At 46.6% G+C, this 19,207-nt stretch overlaps 1 protein-coding gene across 1 annotated transcript in view; it reads left to right on the forward strand.

Annotated features, from left to right (window-relative positions):
* The window catches only part of LOC142469995 (kelch domain-containing protein 3-like), a 123,097-nt gene that overhangs the window by 60,847 nt on the left and 43,043 nt on the right, over window positions 1–19,207 (forward strand). Inside the window, exon 11 of the mRNA XM_075576832.1 lies at window positions 7,368–7,449. Coding sequence (XP_075432947.1) covers window positions 7,368–7,449 — 82 coding nt within the window. The remainder of the gene's footprint in view (window positions 1–7,367; window positions 7,450–19,207) is intronic.

Consider the following 19,207-nt stretch of genomic DNA (forward strand, 5'->3'; position numbering starts at 1 on the left):
TGTGTGGGGAGCGAGGAGAACGCCGATTCCTGACAGTACCCCCCTCTTCAGGAACGGTCTCAGTATGGTCCAAGAACGGTCTCTCTGGAAACTTTTTCCTGAAGGACTTAAGAAGGGCCGGGGCATGAATGTCCTTTGAAGGTACCCAGGATCTCTCTTCATGGCCAAAGCCCTTCCACTGCACCAAGAACTGGAGCTGACCCCTGGATATGCGAGAATCCAAAAGAGAGTGAACTTCGTATTCCTCGTTATTTTGTACAGTAATGGGATCCGGTTTACGAGTCTGATCTGGAAAGAAGTGACTGGAGATTAATGGTTTTAAGAGGGACACATGAAAGACATTGGGAATCTTCATACTGGGTGGTAGTTGGAGCCGGTATGCCACGGGATTGATTTGTTCACAAATAGGGAAGGGACCAAGGAACTTAGGTGCCAGTTTAGGAGATGGTACCTTGAGGTGGATATTCTTAGAGGAGAGCCATACCAAATCCCCTGGTTTGTAACTGGGCGCCAAACGACGACGACGATCGGCCTGTAGTTTCGATCTGCAGGAGGAGTTGAGAAGGGTAGACTGAATCCTGGACCATGCGGTTTGGAGGGAAGAAATGCGTTCATCTACGGCTGGTACTCCAGAAGGAATGTTGGGGATGGGAAGACAGGGAGGGTGGAACCCATAATTTATAAAGGGCGACTCCCGGGTGGACTCGTTCTTGGCAGAATTGACGGCATACTCTGCCCAAGGGAGGAGTTGAGCCCAATCATCCTGGAAATCGGATATGAAACATCTCAGGTACTTCTCCAGGGATTGATTGATTCTCTCCGTTTGTCCATTGGACTGAGGATGATAGGCGGAAGAGAAAGAAGAAGAGATGCCCAATCTCTTCGTGAAAGCTCTCCAAAATTTGGATACGAACTGAGAACCTCTGTCAGAAACAATGGACGAAGGGATCCCATGAATCTGGAAAATCTGCTCCGTAAAGATATCAGCAAGGGCGGGGGAGGTGGGTAATCCTTTAAGTGGAATGAAATGGGACATCTTCGAGAACCTGTCCACGACCACCAAGATAGTGTTCATTCCTCTGGACCTGGGCAACTCCACGATGAAGTCCATCGAAATGTGGGACCAGGGGCGGTCGGGAACTGGAAGGGGTAACAGAAAACCCTGAGGCTTTTGACGGAGAGTCTTGCTTTGAGCGCACGTGGGACAGGCGCGGGTAAACTCCAGAATATCTTGAGACATCCTTGGCCACCAGAAATTCCGACGAATGAGATCAGTAGTTTTCTTAAAACCTGGATGACCTGCAGATTTAGAGGAGTGACCCCAAGACAGGACCTCTGGAACTAATTTTGAAGGTACAAAGAGTTTGTTGTCGGGAACGACCAAGTCCTTAGGAATGCGTCTCTGGGAGTGCAAAATCTTGTCAAGATTCTTGAAAGAAGACGTGGCGAGAATCCTCTCAAGCGGAAGGATAGTCTCCAAAGATTCCTCTGGCCTCTCTTCAGAAGAATGTATTCGGGAGAGTGCGTCTGCCTTTACGTTCTTGGTCCCGGGGATATAGGAAAGGTGAAAATCGAATCGAGAAAAAAAAAAGAGCCCAACGAGCCTGTCGCGGACCAAGGCGTCGAGCGTTCTCTATGTAAAGAAGGTTCTTGTGGTCCATGAGAATAGTAAACGGCTCTTTCGACCCCTCCAGCAGGTGTCTCCACTCTTGAAGAGCCATCTTCACGGCCAGAAGTTCCCTGTTACCCACGTCATAGTTCCTCTCGGCAGACGAGAATTTCTTGGAAAAATATGCACAGGGATGTAACTTATCTTGTGGTGTGGGTCTCTGAGAGAGACCGGCACCAGCGCCGCAATCAGAAGCGTCGACCTCCAGGACAAAGGGAAGTTCAATGTTGGGATGACGGAGAATAGGTGGGGATATAAAGGCTTCCTTGAGTGTCTCGAAGGCGGAGATGGCCTCGGATGACCAAGCAGAAGGATCAGCCCCTTTTTTGGTGAGCGCAGTAAGGGGTGCCACAATGGTAGAAAAACTCTGTATAAACTTACGATAATAATTAGCGAACCCTAAAAAAACGTTGTATGGCCTTGAGAGAGTTGGGTCTTGGCCATTCAGTGACTGCTTGAAGTTTACCGGAGTCCATCATAAACCCCTCATCGGAAATGATGTACCCCAGGAACGGAGTAGAGGTCTGATGAAAGGTGCACTTCTCCAGTTTGGCGTACAAATGGTGTTCACGGAGACGGGAAAGGACGTAGGAGGTGTGTCGTATATGGTCCTGGAGATCTTTGGAAAAAATCAGGATATCATCCAAGTATACAATAACAAAAATATTGAGTACCTTACGAAAGACGTCGTTGATGAAATCCTGGAAGACAGCGGGAGCATTACATAAGCCGAAAGGCATTACAAGATACTCGTAGTGTCCGCTATGCGTGTTGAAGGCCATCTTCCATTCATCCCCCTTCCTGATGCGCACCAGGTTATAGGCACCACGTAGATCCAACTTGGAAAAAATCTTGGCCCCCTGTAATTTATCGAACAATTCGGTAATAAGGGGAAGGGGGTAACGATTTTTAATAGTTATGTGGTTTAAACCACTGTAGTCGATGCAAGGCCTCCACGACCCGTCCTTTTTCTTGACAAAGAAAAACCCAGCCCCTGCTGGGGAATTCGAGTGACGAATAAAGCCTTTCTTGAGATTCTCCTGGATATATTCATCCATAGCGTGAGATTCTGGTAACGACAAGGGGTAGGTCTTGCACTTGGGTAGGGAGTAACCAGGAACTAGATCGATCGGACAATCGTAAGTCCTGTGTGGCGGCAAGAGGTCTCAAAGTACCTTATTGAAAACGTCCCGGAATTGATGGTAAACGGAAGGTAGAATAACTTCCGGAACAGAGGTATTGGCCAGCAGTTGATGAGTCTCGCCTGACCTCGGCCTCCAGGAAATGGGAGCAGAGGAAGTCCAGTCAATGAGAGGATTGTTAAGCTGTAGCCAAGGAAGACCAAGGGTGATTGGTATCCCAGGAGCGTGAATGGCATCGAGAACTAAGATCTCCTTGTGCAGATGTGAGGACAGAAGCAAGGGAGCCGTCTCTAAGGAGATGTGGGCGGGGTAAGAGGACGTCCATCGATACCGAAGAGTGCAATGGGAACCTTCTTTTTCACGAGTGCTATGCGGTTTAACCTGGCGAATTCAAGATCCACGAAGTTTCCTCCAGCTCCTGAGTCAATGAAAGCGGCGGTACAAGTCTTGCACTTATCGCCTGAAAGGGAGACTGGAAATGTAAGTTTCTTAGGGAGTTCACTTTTAGAAAGGGGACGTGGAGACATTACACCCAGAGAGAGCCCCTCTGTACTCACTGGGTGTTCCCGTTTCCCGGACGCAGTGGACACTCCCGAACCAGATGTTCCATGGATCCGCAGTAGAAACACAATCCCCCGGCGTGGCGGAACTGCCGTATCGGTGTGCGGATGCGTTGTACCCCCAATTGCATTGGCTCTGGCAACTCCAGTGCAGGACGAAGAGGTATGGTAGCACTTGGGGGAGCAGGAGTGTTGCTGGGAGTACTGGAGAACGGAACTTGAAAGTTATGGAAGCGAGTGCGCTGATGCTCAGAGCGGCGTACCTGGATACGTTGATCCACTCGGACAGCCAAATCAATGAGGACCTCCAATTGATCTGGCCTGGATTGGCGAGAGAGTTCATCCTTGATGGGATCTGCCAGGCCTTGCCAGAATACGGAGACGAGGGCCTCTTGTCCCCAGTTAGTCTCGGCTGCTAGAGTCCGGAATTCCACAGCATACTGTGTCACCATTCGCCGTCCCTGAGTGATCTGGAGGAGAGAAACAGATGCCATCTCCCGACGAGCGGGAGAATCGAATACTCGTTGAAATTTGGCTTTAAATGCCGGGTAATCTTGGGTAAGGTCAGAACGTCGCTCCCAAACCGGGGAAGCCCAAGCCAGGGCGCTGCCAGTGAGGAGGTTATAAATGTAGGCTACCTTCTTGCGATCAGTATTGTAGAGATGGGGGGCCATTTCAAACTGCACCTCACACTGGTTTATGAAACCCCTACAATCTTGCGGTTCACCTGCATAAGGCTTGGGGGGAGGAATCCTTACATCTGAGCTGTTAACTGCGCTTGCGGAGTGGGGGCTTACATCTGGCGGGGTCGCGGTCGGTACCCTGTCTGAGAGTACTGCGACCTGGCGTGTAAGTGCCACAATTTGATCCGCCATGGCCTGGTTTTGCTGAAGTAGATTGGAGAGAAACTGTTGAAGTTTGGTCTGGTCTGCGTCTTGTGGGCTCGACATAATGTTACGCCGGTGCTGCCCGCAGACCAGACCCGTCCCCTGAGCTGAAGGGGGAAGTGGTAATACACGCATCTGCAGCAAAGGGAGCGTGTCCGGAGTGTGGTATGAAGCGTTGCCAGGCCAGGTGTAGTAAAGTAGACAATACTTGCCGGTACCGGTTGTAGAGATAGAGTGAAGGATGCCTTGCCGAAGTCAGGGAGTGGAGAGTGGAGATAGGTCGTAGTCCAAGCCGTGTTCAAGGGGTTACCAGAGTGTGTGTTGTCCAAGGAGTGCCGAGATTGAGAGCCAGAGGGGGTAGTCGTACGAGCTGCGTCAGAACCTGTGAAAACACTGAGAGAATCCAGAAGTACTTCCATACAGAGACTATGTCGAGCAAAGACTGAGAGCAGAGAGGAGCTAGATAAAGCAGGAAGGTCCAATTAGGAACGGAGGCGGGACAGGAAGAGCTACAGGGAGACACTGCAGATTGGTGCAGGCATAACAGGCCAGGTGAGTCTTGTTGGTAACCTGAGTATGCCCGTGCAGTGTGCGGTGGCGGAGCCTGAGGTCCGGGGGACGGGAATAAGAGTGTGCAGACTGAGCGTGCTCCGTAACTCGTGTACGCGCGTGAACCGAGCCAGTGGATGGTGCAGGTGTGCGTGCAAGAGGGCGTAGGCGCGACCGGCGCTGAGCAGAGGAATCGCCGAGGGGAGTGATCCCGCGATGGCGGCAGGGACGGGGAGCCGTGGAGGCAGGTAAGGCAGGATTGTTTTGTGTGTCCAGTGGCACCCTGCGGGGAGGGAGTGCTCTGTGTCGGGAGCGTGGAGAACGCCGATTCCTGACAACAGCATCAACTTAGCAGGTAGACTAGAGGGAGAAGTATTTAGTGTTCCAAGTGTGATTCTCCCTTTTCTCACATTGGTGTTTGGCGTTTCCCGACTTATTGGGACAAAGGAAAGCCTTATGTCCGGCGATACCGCAATACAAACAAAGACCGGAGCTGCGTCTGCGCTGCTTCTCGCAGACCGCTAGGCTATTACACCCAGGGCTGCATTGCCTCCTCGGGATCCAAGGAATTGCCAGTAATGGGAACCGCTGAAAGAGTGGAAAGAGAACGTATATCTCCTCGGCGTTGAGTCCTCTTGGCTCTTCTCTCCTGAAGGCACAGATCCATCCGGACATAAGGTGATTAAATCTTCTAAGGCTGCAGGACGTTCCAGTGCAACTTCATCCTTGTGAATCTCTTTAAGGCCATGCCTAAATGACTCTACCAGCACTTCATCGCTCCATCCGGTCTCTGCGCCGAGGGTCCGGAATTCCACTGCATAGTTGGCCACAGTTAGAGTGCCTTGAGAAATATGCAGGAGAGAAGAAGATGCCATTACCTTACGTCCTGGGGTGTCGAAGACCCTTTGAAACTCCCGCGTGAAGAGATATGTCGCTGGTGAGGTCCGATCTTCGCTCCCAGATAGAAGATGCCCACACCAAGGCGTTGTCGGTTAACAGAGACATGATGTATGTGTCTTTAGAACGCTGAGACACAAAACGAGAAGGGGTACGCTCAAATTGAATAAAACATTGGTTTAGAAACCCTCGACAGCTGAGGGGATCCCCGCCATAGCGATTCGGCGTAAGTAGTCATGGTTTAGCAAAGGTGTGGGTAGAACTCGGAGTCAGTACAGCCGCTACTGGGGGAGCAGGGTTGAATACTGTACGCTGTACTTGGTCTATACTGGATTGCAATTGATCCATACATTTGTTGTTCTGCTCTAGGTAATCTTGGGATTGATTAAAGTTATTGTTGTGCATGGTCAAAACTCAACTCACCTCCGCAGGGTCCATGTATGCGGAGCTAAGCATACTCTAACGGTTGCTCACCACAAACTGGACTGAACCAGGAGGCCGAGGTGGGGATATAGAAACACCGACCTGGAGCCACGAAGGTGCATCCGGAATGCAGATGCGTAGTCGTGGATAGCCGGGTCAGGATTAGAGAGATGAGAGTAGTAGGGGACATGTAGCCGAGGGTAGTAGAAGTTAGCGTAGTAGATATCCAAGCCAAGATCGAGGGTAGGAGACAGGAGGGTAGTTGGTAAATCCATAGCAAGGGTCCAGGTGAACTACAAGGAAAGACAAAGCACAGCAAGGCAAGGCAGGACAAGGGATAACAGAGTACTTGCGACCAGCACAACGTCACACGGTACAAACTGTTACGCTCAGCCAAAGACTGAGCATAAAAAGGGTGAATAAGCCAATCACTGAACTGCTGGTCAGAAGAGGCTGAAAGCGAAAGCAGAGTGCTGATTTTTTGCTGTGCAGAGTGCAGAGTGCACACAGCATCAGTTGATGAGGGAAGCCTGCAGCAAGTCTGAATCAAACTCTGGACTGGAGCCTGTGTCCGATCCTCACACACCCTAAGCACACCACTTTTTCACAAAGTAAATACCTTGATGTTGCTAGGAGCGCTACCTGACGCACAGGACACTGAAGGCAGTGTATTAAAAGCAGCTTGACAAGTGCTGATGAGCAACTGCACAAGGGGCTCTAAGTCCCCCCCCCCCCTCTCATGCATAATAATAAATTTATTTAATATAGCGCACACAGTCCCCTGCCCACATGAGCTTACAATCTGTTTTTGGTGCCTGAGGCACAGGGAGATTAACTGACTCGTCCAAGGTCACAAGGCGCTGACACCGGCAATTGAACCAGGTTCCCCTGATTGAAACTCAGTGTCATTATTTACAGAGTCAGTTTCTTCAGTCACTGAGCCACTCCTTCTCCCTAATCCTCAGTGTCTGGCAAAGACTCTCGGTAAACATGAGTGAGAGAAGAAGTAGTCATAAGTTCAAAATGCTATTGAAAACATTATATTTTATGTTGGAGATTTTGCTTCAGGAACTATTTTGTTTGTTAGTGCTTAAAGAGATTGTATGTGTTAAACCATTTTCAACAAATCTATCAAGTGATTTGAGAAAGTTATAAAACATTTTAAGGTATTTTAACATTTTAAATTGAAACAGCGGTTTAAGTACATTTAACGAGTCTGAAAATATTTTCTCCTTGACAGGATATATACCTTTTTGGAGGAATTCAAGAGTCTGAACATGGATCCAAAATTTTAAGATATGACGCCATGAAATTAAGTCTTGGTAAGCAATAAAATGCTAACTAAATAAGGTACTGAAATATTACTGTGGACACCACAAAGTATCCCATGCAAGAAAAGGCTAATAATTATACAAATCATGAAATTGTAAAAAAAAAAAACGTATATATTGCATTTGGAGATACGATTTAATAGATATATAATGCATTAGCCACCATTACAAGCCAGGGTTTTATTGTTCCACCTGTGACATAACAAGCACAGGTACTAAGGAACTACTGTAGTGGTGCAGAGAAAGCACAGGTACTAAGTAACTAACTAGTGGTGCAGAAAAGCACATTTACTAAGTTACTAACCAGTGATGCAGAAAAAGCACAGGTACTAAGGAACCAACTAGTGGTGCAGAAAAAGCACATTTACTAAGGAACTAACCGTTGATGCAGAAAAATCCCCACATATAATAAGGAACTAACTAGTGGTGCAGAAAAAGCACATGTACTGAGGAAGTAACTAGTGGTGTAGCAAAAAACACATGTACTAAGGAGCTAACTAGTGGTGAAGAAAAAAGCACATGTACTGTACTAAGGAACTAGTGGTGCAGAGAGCTTAGGTACTAAGGAACTAGTGGTGCAGAAAAAGCACAGGTACAAAGGAAGTAACTAGTGGTGCAGAGAGAGCACAGGTACTAAGGAAGTAACTAGTGGTGCAGAGAAAGCGCAGGTACTAAGGAAGTAACTAGTGGTGCAGAGAAAGCTCAGGTACTAAGGAAGTAACTAGTGGTGCAGAAAAAGCACAGATACTAAGGAAGTAACTAGTGGTGCAGAGAAAGCACAGGTACTATGGAAGTAACTAGTGGTGCAGAGAGAGCACAGGTACTAAGGAAGTAACTAGTGGTGCAAAAAAAGCACAGGTACTAAGTAAGTAACTAGTGGTGCAGAGAAAGCTCAGGTACTAAGGAAGTAACTAGTGTTGCAGAAAAAGCACAGATACTAAGGAAGTAACTAGTGGTGCAGAGAAAGCAGAGGTACTAAGGAAGTAACTAGTGGCGCAGAAAAAGCACAGGTACTAAGGAAGTAACTAGTGGTGCAGAGAAAGCACAGGTACTGACGAAGTAACCAGTGGTGCAGAGAGAGCACCAGACTTACGGAATTTAGCAGTTGAGAGAAAGTATATGGGACTAAGTTGCAAGATCACTTTATCTGTAAAAATTGTTATGTTTGTCTTTCTTAAAACTGCAATTGAAAATGTTTTAATACAAAAAAAATGTCTGCTCAGTTGGAAGCTATACTTTTTGGGGTAATTTATCAATGCAACATATATATATATATATATATATATATATTAGCTGAGATACCCTGCGTTGCCCGGGATTTAATTTTCTCGCTCCCCTCCCCGCATTCACAGCTCCATTCTCCCCCTGTTCCAAGCTCAGCCCCCCCCTATTCACAGCTGTGCCCCCCCTTTACATCTCCGATTCCCCTCCCTTCACAGCTGTGTTACCTCCCCTTCACACCTCTGTCCCCCTTCACAGCTCCGTTCCCCCCTCCCCCGTCATTCACAGATGCGGTCCCCCGCCGCTCACAGCTCTGTTCCCCCTCCCTCATTCACAGCTGCGGGCCCCTGCCAGTCACAGTGTCATATTCTAGCCTTCCGTACCCATGCTTGGCCACCGGGATTGCTGCCGCGTTCTCAATGTCTTGTTCTAACCATAGTTCCTTTCCTTGTCCACCGGGTGTGCTGCTGCTTTCTGTCTGCTCTGGGGTTTGTCTGTCTATTTGTCTCCTCTCGTTGCTCCCGTTTTCTGTCCTTTATAGTTCCTGCTTTCTGTTTGGGCCTTGCCTTTGTTTTGTGTCAGACTCCATGTCTATGCCCATACTTCTGCCGCAGCTTGTTCCTGTACCAGTCCTGTTCTGTATTTGAGTTCTGTTCATAGTAAAGGCCCATGCTGGTTATCTGGCTTATCCCTGTTGGTTCCCTGCTCCCAGGTCTCAGTCCCTGCTCCCTGTTCCCAGACCTGTCCCTGCTCCCCTGCCCGGTTCCTGCTCACCTGTCCTGCTCCTGCCTTCCTGTTGCCGAACCTCTGCGTGTGTCCCATGATGAGCCTGCCACCGACCCCTGCTTTCCCATGATGATCCCGCTTGCTGCCTGCTACCGACCCCTGCTTTCCCATGACGATCTGACTTGCTGCTTGCTACTGACCTCAGCCCGTGACCCCAGCAATCTTTGCCTGCTCCCGCTGTTCTGGCCACCAGAGTCCTACCTGCTACAGGAGTCTCCCTCGTGACACACAGCTATGTCCCCCCCCCCTAGTTACCTCCGTTCACAGCTCCACACATCATTCTTGCCCCCTGCAGCTCACATCACTCTCCCCCCCTGCAACTCACATCACTCTCTCCCCCCTGCACCTCCCATCACTCTCCCCCTCTGCACCTCACATAACTATCCCCCCCTGCACCTCACATCACTATCCCCCCTGCACCTCACATCACTCTCCCCCCTGCACCATACATCACTCTCCCCCCCTGCACCATACATCATTATTTTTTCCCCTGCTCCTCAAAGCACTATCCCCTCCCCGGACCTCACACATCACTTCCCCCCTGCATCCCACCCTGTCCCCAGTGCTCATTACCCCCCCTGTCCCTGGAGCTCATTCCCCCGTCCCCGGCGCTCCTTGCCCCCCCCCTGTCCCCGGCACTCGTTGCCCCTGTCCCCGGCGCTCCTTCCCCCCCCACCCCGGGTGGTCATTTCTTCCCCCGGTTCCCGGCACTCCTTTCCCTCCTCCCCACCCCCCTTCCCCCCGGTGGTCCCTGCTGAGTGTGGCTAGTATGGGGCCTGCGGGGTGAGGAGGAGTAGTGCCGGGGGAGGTTACCTGTAGGTCCGATCAGTGAGGAGGAGAAGCGCCAACTGAGGAGGAGGAAGATTGCCTGTGAGCCCCTGTTGGTGATGTCACCCCGGCCCACAAACCCCGCCCCTCAGCCAATGGGAGAGCGCGCCAGCGAGAGGTGTGGACGGCCGCCAACAATCAGAAAACGCACAAACCCACAGGGTTTCAGTTTTATATATATATATGTATATACACTTAGTTAAGTTATGGTGAGTAAAAAAAGTGACAAAAACCCTCCACAGCAAAGTATATATATATATATATATATATATATATATATATATATATATATATATATATATATATATATATATATATATATATATATATATATATACTTACAGTTAGGTCCGGAAATAATTGGACACTGAGTACCAAAATAAATTAAAGTTACAGTTAAATAATGAATATGGGCTAAAAGTGCAGTCTATCAGCTTTAATTTGAGGGTATTAACATCCAAATTGGAGGAAGGGTTTAGGAATTACATCTCTTTAATATGTAGCCCCCTCTTTTTCAAGGGACCAAAAGTAATTGGACAATTGACTCAAAAGCTGTTTCATGGACAGGTGTGGGCTATTCCTTCGTTATTTCAGCATCAATTAAGCAGGTAAAAGGTCTGGAGTTGATTACAGGTGTGGCATTCACATTTGGAAGCTGTTGCTGTGAACCCACAACATGCGGTAAAAGGAGCTCTCAATGCAAGTGAAACAGGGCATCCTTAGGCTGCAAAAAAAAGAAAATCCATCAGAGGGATAGCAGGAACATTAGGAGTGGCCAAATCAACAGTTTGGTACATTCGGAGAAAAAAAGAACGCACTGTGGGCTCTGCAACACAAAAAGGCCTGGACGTCCACAGAAGACAACAGTGGTGGATGATTTTAGGATCCTCTCTATTTTAAAGAAAAACCCCTTCACAACATCCAGCCAAGTGAAGAACACTCTCCAGGAGGTAGGCTTATCATTATCCAAGTTTACCATAAAGAGAAGACTTCACGAGAGCAAATACAGAGGGTTCACCACAAGGTTCAAACTATTCATAAGCCTCAAGAATAGAAAGGCCAGATTAGACTTTGCCAAACAATATCTTAAAAAGCCAGCCCAGTTCTGGAACAGCATTCTTTGGACAGATGAAACTAAGATCAACCTGTACCAGAATGATGGGAAGAAAAAAGTATGGAGAAGGCTTGGAACGGCTCATGATCCGAAGCTTACCACATCATCTGTAAAACACAGTGGAGGCAGTGTGATGGCATGGGCATGCGTGGCTTACAATGGCACTGGGTCACTAGTGTTTATTGATGATGTGACAGAAGACAGAAGCAGCCGGATGAATTCTGAAGTGTATAGGGATATATTGTCTGCTCAGATTCAGCCAAATTCAGCGAAGTTGATTGGACGGCGCTTCACTTTACAGATGGACAATGACCCAAAACATATTGTGAAAGCAACCCAGGAGTTTTTTAAGGCAAAGAAGTGCAATATTCTGCAATGGCCGAGTCAATCACCTGAACTCAACACGATCGAGCATGCATTTCACTTGCTGAAGACAAAACTTAAGGCAGAAAGACCCATGAACAAACAACAACTGAAGGCAGCTGCAGTAAAGGCCTGGCAAAGCATCACAAAGGAGGAAACACAGCGTTTGGTGATGTCCATGCGTTCCAGATTTCAAGCAGTCAATGCCTGCAAAGAATTCTCGACAAAGTATTAAAAATGAAAAATGTATTTATGATTGTGTTAATTTGTCCAATTACATTTGAGCCCATGAAATAAGGGGACTCTGTATGAAAATGGTTGCAATTCCTAAACGTTTCATACGATTTTTTTGTTCAACCCCTTGAATTAAAGCTGAAAGTCTGCACTTCTATTGTATCTCGGTTGTTTCATTTCAAATCCACTGTGGTGGCGTACAGAGCCAAAATTATGAAAATTGTGTCAGTGTCCAATTATTTCCAGACCTAAGTGTGTGTGTGTGTGTGTGTGTGTGTGTGTGTGTGTGTGTGTGTGTGCGTGCGTGCGTGTGTGTGTGTGTGTGTGTGTGTGTGTGTGTGTGTGTGTGTGTGTGTGTGTTTTGTGGTAGTGCACAAATTTTCTCTTTCAGAAATTAGATTTGGTATTTTTTTTAATTTAATTAAAAGCTATATGTTCTGCACAGTTACACAATATTTGACACATCACATTGTAGTATGTGCCTTTTATTGATACTTCACACATGAAGCAAAACTAGAGCAAAGAATCTTGATACATTGTCATTGAGACATTATGCGATCTGCTCAAACTCTTTGCGTTTGTTAAAAAAAACAAAAAAACACCACAATTAGATCTGAATGTAGTAAATGTAACTTTTCATAAAATGGAAGTGATTGACACAAATAATATTCTGTAAGAGACTAAAAAAGTGTGTGGCCAATAACACTAGTACATTCTTCTATTAGGACATGTAAGCAAAGAAGGGTGGGTTGCCGTGTTGGTCCTTTATTGCATGTAGTATAAAGGAGGGAGAGGGAGTATGGGGTATGATACCTTATATTGGACAACAAGTAGTTAAAATGTTACAAGACTTCGAACCTCTCAGGGTCCTTCATCGGGTATGGCCAAAATACAGAAACACAATATTATATACAGTATATGCAATAGGGATATCTGGTTACAATAAATGTAGACAGGAAGTGTGAAATAAGTTGAGGTAGAAACAGGTAGCCTGGTGTGATAATGAATAGTAGACATGTGTAGAAGGCTATTCTCTTTTGAAATGCAAAGGCAGTCTAGATATTGTCAGGATCGCGGCTAAACCCCGCCCCCCGGACGTGTCACACACGAACACCAGGGATGAACGCAGACCCCCGTCTGCGCCTACACGCCGCACTCTGAGGGATATCTCGGGTCCTCGCTCCCGTGATGTTAACAACGCAGACAACCTCGTCAGCGACGCAGTCGCCTCACGCCATGCTCCCCCTGCGCATGCACGCCGTGCGGCAGGTAATGACAGGACCGGACTCAACTGTCTCTCACCTGATAACCATTCACCTTCCTCCTATTGGCTCATAGCCTACATGTGACATCACTACCCCTGCTTCCTCCCTATTTGCTCCTGTTCCCTTTTATGCTTACTCAGCCCTCTGCTGGTTGTTGAGCATAAACTATTGTTTGTGTATTGTGCTTACTGCTTACAGATCGTTGCCTGTTGCTGTGCCTTGCCTAATTTTCGTTATGACCCCTGCTCATACCTGGACTTCTCTCTTCTGTATTCCTGGACCTCGGTTTACTTCTGGACTCCCGCTCTCTCCTCGACCACGGCTACGGATTACGACCACATTTCTCTCTCCAATCCCTGACTACGGCAAGTACCACAACCTACCTGTACTCTCCTATCCTGACCCGGCTACACAAGCCTGATTCTTCAATCCGGACCTGGTCGCGTGGTTGTAGGTCAGTGGTTATACACATCCCCACCTCAGCCTCGCGGTCTAGTCCAGTTTGTTGTGAACACACATTACAATATGCTCAGCCCAAAAAACATGGACCCCGCTGAGGTGGGTCAACGAATATATGAACAAGATGGCATGTTCAAACAAGTAGAGAGATGTCTGGTACAAAATGATCAGCGAATGGATCTGCTCCAACACTCTCTACACACTATTAGTGACCAGATTAGAGGCCTCTCTCCTTCCACTGCTACTCAAGCAGCTTCTCTTCCTGCTCACACCCCATTGACCCCGGCTTCGGAGCCACAGTTACCTACCCCTAAACGCTATGGAGGTGATCCTTTGGGCTGTCGGGGATTTCTAAATCAATGTTCCATACACTTTGAACTATTACCATCTCACTTTCCTTGTCAAAGCTCTAAGGTGGCATACATCGTCTCACTATTGACGGACGACGCCCTGGCATGGGCCTCACCTATCTGGGAGCAAAGACCTGACCTGACCTCCGACCTTAACCGGTTCACCGGAGAATTACAGAGAGTCTTTGATACCTCATGGCACAAAGTAACTGCAACTTCAACTCTCTTAAATATTTCACAGGGAGACCATACTGCTACGTGGTCGAATTTTGTACCATAGCCACTGAGACCGGCTGGAATGATGAGGCCTTGATGGCAGCATTCTGGCAAGGGTTGTCCGAGGGCCTCAAAGATGAGTAGGCTTCTCAAGAACGCCCAACGTGGTTAGAGGATCTCATGGCCCTATGCATACGCATGGATCAACGACTTCAAGAGAGAAGGATGGAGAGAGGAAGGTGCCAACGTAGTACATACTCATTCTTTCCCCGTCCAGCAGGAGTCGTGGATTCTTCACCTTCCGCCGTTGAGGAACCTATGCAGTTGGGTGGTACCCGTTTATCTACTGGCGAAAATTGATTGGACAGAGAGAATTGTCTCCTGTGTCAAGAGAATTGTTTAATTTCTTCCAAAGGTCTAGCAGGGGTCTCACTACCGTAACAGGGTAAAGAGCAACTGCCAGAGATCTACAAGGAATTCCGAGATGTCTTTGATAAGGTTCAACCTGAGGAACTTCCACCTCATCGTTCCTATGACTGTCCCATCGATTTACTGCCTGGCGCCATTCCCCCAAAAGGATGCTCTCATCTGCTGTCTCCCCCCTAAACCAAGGCCATGAAGCAGTATATTCAAGAAAACATTCAGAGGGGCTTGTCAAAGCGTAGAAATAAAATCAATGAGTCAAGGGTTCAAAGTAACAGGTGAGTTTATCTGTACCAGGGCACAATTGGGAGACAAGAATTCAAAGAAAGAACTCAGGCCTGTGAAGACATATTGCTTAGTATCACATTTTTATGCATTTCAAAATGAGTAATACACCCCTTAAGGGGGCTGGCTTAGAGATAAATGATGATATGATGACATGCAAAAATATATTTGTTGATACCTAAATATGCTACATAAGCTATATTCTTATCGATAATTTACCATAATGTGGGCCTCTTAACCTTGTGACATAAAGGAGTTACTGTGTTCAGCCCTGTATGTGTACTGTAGAGAACAACTACACTATGGTCAGCAGGAATATCTTAAGACAGGAGAAATTGCTTACGAATGCTATTTCAATTCTTGCCTGCCTTGTAGGAATTATACAAGGGGGGGTTACATCCAGAAGCGATACTCTGCAGAATCAGACATTCACAGTTCATACACGAATGAAACAAATTGGCATACATACAAGCATACGGTTAGGCCAAAATGGAGGTGATGATAGCCACACACATTATCTCAATCTTCACAGGCTTCATCCGGAAGTCTTCGTCACCTGCAGGTGCCGTTTTTTTCCCCGTAAAATAAAAAGGATGGTTCACTCAGGCTCTGCATGGACTACCTTGGGCTCAGAAGATAACAATTAAGAATCGTTACCCACTCCCATTAATTTCAGAGCTGTTCGACAGACTACAAGGTGCTACCATTTTTACCAAGTTGGATCTGCGAGGAGCGTATAAATTTGTAAGAATTCATCAAGGAGACGAGTGTAAGACAACCTTTAACACTCGGGATGGTCACTATGAGTACGTGGTGATGCCCTTTGGCCTGTGCAATGCACCTGCAGCGTTTCAGGACTTCGTGAATGATATCTTCAAGGATTTTCTTGATCAACACGTAATTGTTTATCTGGATGACATCTTGATCTTTTCTAAAACTACACATGAGCATCTGGGACACGTGAAGGAGGTCCTTCAAAGATTGCTAGAGTATCACCTTTTTGCCAAATTTCAATTACCAGACGTCGACTTCATTCTTGAGATACATCCTTTCCGACATGGGACTCGCCATGCACCTGGCCAAGGTCAAAGCGGTGATAGACTGGCCTTGTCCCTTCTCTCTCAAAACCGTACAAAGGTTTCTCAGATTCACAAACTATTACCGGAGATTTATTCAAAACTTCTCTTCTGTGGTTGCACCGATTATGGCCCTAATCCGAAAAGGAGCCGATCCAGCGTGCTGGTCTCCTGAAGCTACCAGGGCATTTGAAAAATTGAAGAAAGCCTTTGTCTTAGTACCTATCCTTGTCCACCCAGACCCAGGACTGCCCTTCACACTCGAGGTAGATGCCTCTGATGTGGGAGCGGTGGCAGTACTGTCCAAGAAAAAGAACCCTCAAGCCAGACGGCATCCTTGCGCTTTCTTTTCAAAAAAATTCTCTACCACCAAACAAAATTACGATGTGGGAAATCGCGAACTTCTCGCCATTAAGATGGCTTTAGAAGAGTGAAGAAATCTACTTGAAGGTACAGAGATTCCCGTCACTATTCTGACCGTCCATCGGTCACAGTCACCTCACACCACGCCCCCCCCCCTGCGTGCGTATGATGCGTGGCAGGCAATGACAGGACCGAACTCAGTTGTCTCTCACCTGATAACCATTCACCTTCTTCCTATCAGCTCACAGCCTACATGTGACATCACTACCCCTGCTACCTCCCTATTGGCTCCTGTTCCCTTTTATGCTCACTCAGCCCTCTGCTGCTTGCTGAGCATAAACTATTGTTTGCCTATCGTGTTTACTGCTTACTGATCGTTGCCTGTTGATGTGCCTTGCCTGACCTTCGTTGTGACCCCTGCTCGTACCTGGACTTCTCTCTTCTGTATCCCTGGACCTCGGCTTATTTTTGGACTCCCGCTCTCTCCTCGACCACGGCTACGGATTATGACTACTCCTCTCTCCAATCCCTGACTACAGCAAGTACCCCAACCTACCTGTACTCTCCTATCCTGACCCAGCTACACAACCCTGACTCTGCAATCCGGACCTGGTCTCATAGTTGTTATACACATCCCCACCTCAGCCTCGTGGTCTAGTCCAGTTTGTGGTGAGCACACGTTACAGATATATAGGAGACGAGAAGGGGGTGTTGAGTGAGACAAGACTGTAAATGTGAAAAAATATCTATCAATATAAAAACCACTATAACATTCTTTATAGATCACCAGACATAAAATAGTTATCAGGGAAAAGTACAAATGTGCATGAGTACACATATATATGCACTCACATATACATACTGTATATATGCTTCACAAACACATCATACATACATATACAGGTTTGAAAACTTGTAACATTTCAACTTCTTGTTGGTCCAATAAAAAGGTATCTACCACCTATTCCCTCTCCCTCCTTTGTTACTACTAAGACATGTACAGTACAAATGTAACTTTGCTACACCACAATAATTTTTATTATAATCTAATAGCAAATATTGAAATGTGGACATATGCCATGTCTGTTTTTTATCCTTCTTGTTAATTGTATAAATTTTGCTACACCACAATAAATTTTATTATAATCTAATAGCAAATATTGAAATGTGGACATATGCCATGTCTGTTTTTTATCCTTCTTGTTAATTGTATAAATATAGCTCTATATTGTGCAGAGCTATACTGAATTGTTTTGCATTGTATTTCTCTAGCCTTTTATAACACACAGAGTGTACTTAGTGCTTTACATGATAAAATAAAAACAATGTTGATCAAAGAATATATGTCAATACAAGGGTAAATTCAGTGCTGTGTGCAAAAGGAATTTGTTTCCTGATGAAAGAATCTGGGCAAGAACATATAAAATATCTATGTAGCGTTGCTTACAAACATTTGCTACAAACATGACTACAATCTGTTTTACAAATCTTTAAACCCCAGTAGTGAATAGCGGGTGTGCATTGAAATGACTAAATAACTCTCATTGTACTACAATGATGGGGTTAACAAAGCACTAGATGGTCTTTTACATTTTACAATGAAGTAACACAATAAATTATGTAATAATTGAATACAATAAAAGATTTAGAGAATGGCAGACATTGTCATAATAATCTTCTGTTCTTGAAAGAAACCACTTGAACAGTGAATCCAGTGAGGGCTGTATAATATCTCAATCCTGGAATACTCCAGTAGGCCTAATATTCCTCTTATTCAGACATTTACACAAGGGGTGCTCAACTCAAGTCCTCAAGCCCCTCAACAGGTCAGGTTTTCAGGATATCCCAGCTTCAGCAGAGGTGGCTCAATCAGTCCCTGCATCAGAACAGATGGCTTAATCAGAGGCTTCGTCTTTGACTGAGCCTCTGATTGAGCAACCTTTGCTGAAGCTGGAATATCCTAAAAACCTGACCTGTTGGGGGGAGGGGTCCTGAGCACTGGAGTTGAGTGTAAGGGTTCCAATCCAGGCTTTGGCTTAAACCCGCCCTTACCTGGCTGCTGTGGACATTTTGATTACGTCCAACCTGCTATATTAGCTGCACCTGTTCAAGGGCTTAAATAGCAGCCAGTGACTTCCAGACCCTGCCCGAGCATTGTATACTTTTCATTGTGTTCTTGGCCACCCTGGGCTATAGTTACTGAGTCTTCCCCGTTCCTGAGTCTTCCCCGTTCCTGAGTCTTCCCCGTTCCTGAGTCTTCCCCGTTCCTGAGTCTTCCCCGTTCCTGAGTCTTCCCCGTTCCTGAGTCTTCCCCGTTCCTGAGTCAACCCCGTTCCTGAGTCTTCCCCGTGGCTTCCCTATTCCAGATAGAAAAAAGGGGGTCCTCTGGCGCGTTGCTCTGCTTGTGGCTCCACAGCGTTTAAAGCATATAAAATAAGGGAGAGAAGAGAGGGGACCACAGTAAGGGACCAACACAGTGGTTATACACAACTCCTCGTTTGAATAAAGGGGGGGGGGAGTAGGGGTGGTTAGAAGATCAGTGGAGGTTGAAAGATAATGCTGAATGAGAGGAGACACACTTACATCAAAATGTCTAATATCTTGAGTTGTTGTACTCTTCTCTTTATATGACTGTACAACAACTCAAGATATTAGACATTTTGATGTAAGTGTGTCTCCTCTCATTCAGCATTATCTTTCAACCTCCACTGATCTTCTAACCACCCCTACTCCCCCCCCCCCCCCTTTATTAAAACGAAGAGCTGT

This window comes from Ascaphus truei, chromosome 1 (assembly GCF_040206685.1).
Source record: "Ascaphus truei isolate aAscTru1 chromosome 1, aAscTru1.hap1, whole genome shotgun sequence".
Lineage (NCBI taxonomy): Eukaryota > Metazoa > Chordata > Amphibia > Anura > Ascaphidae > Ascaphus > Ascaphus truei.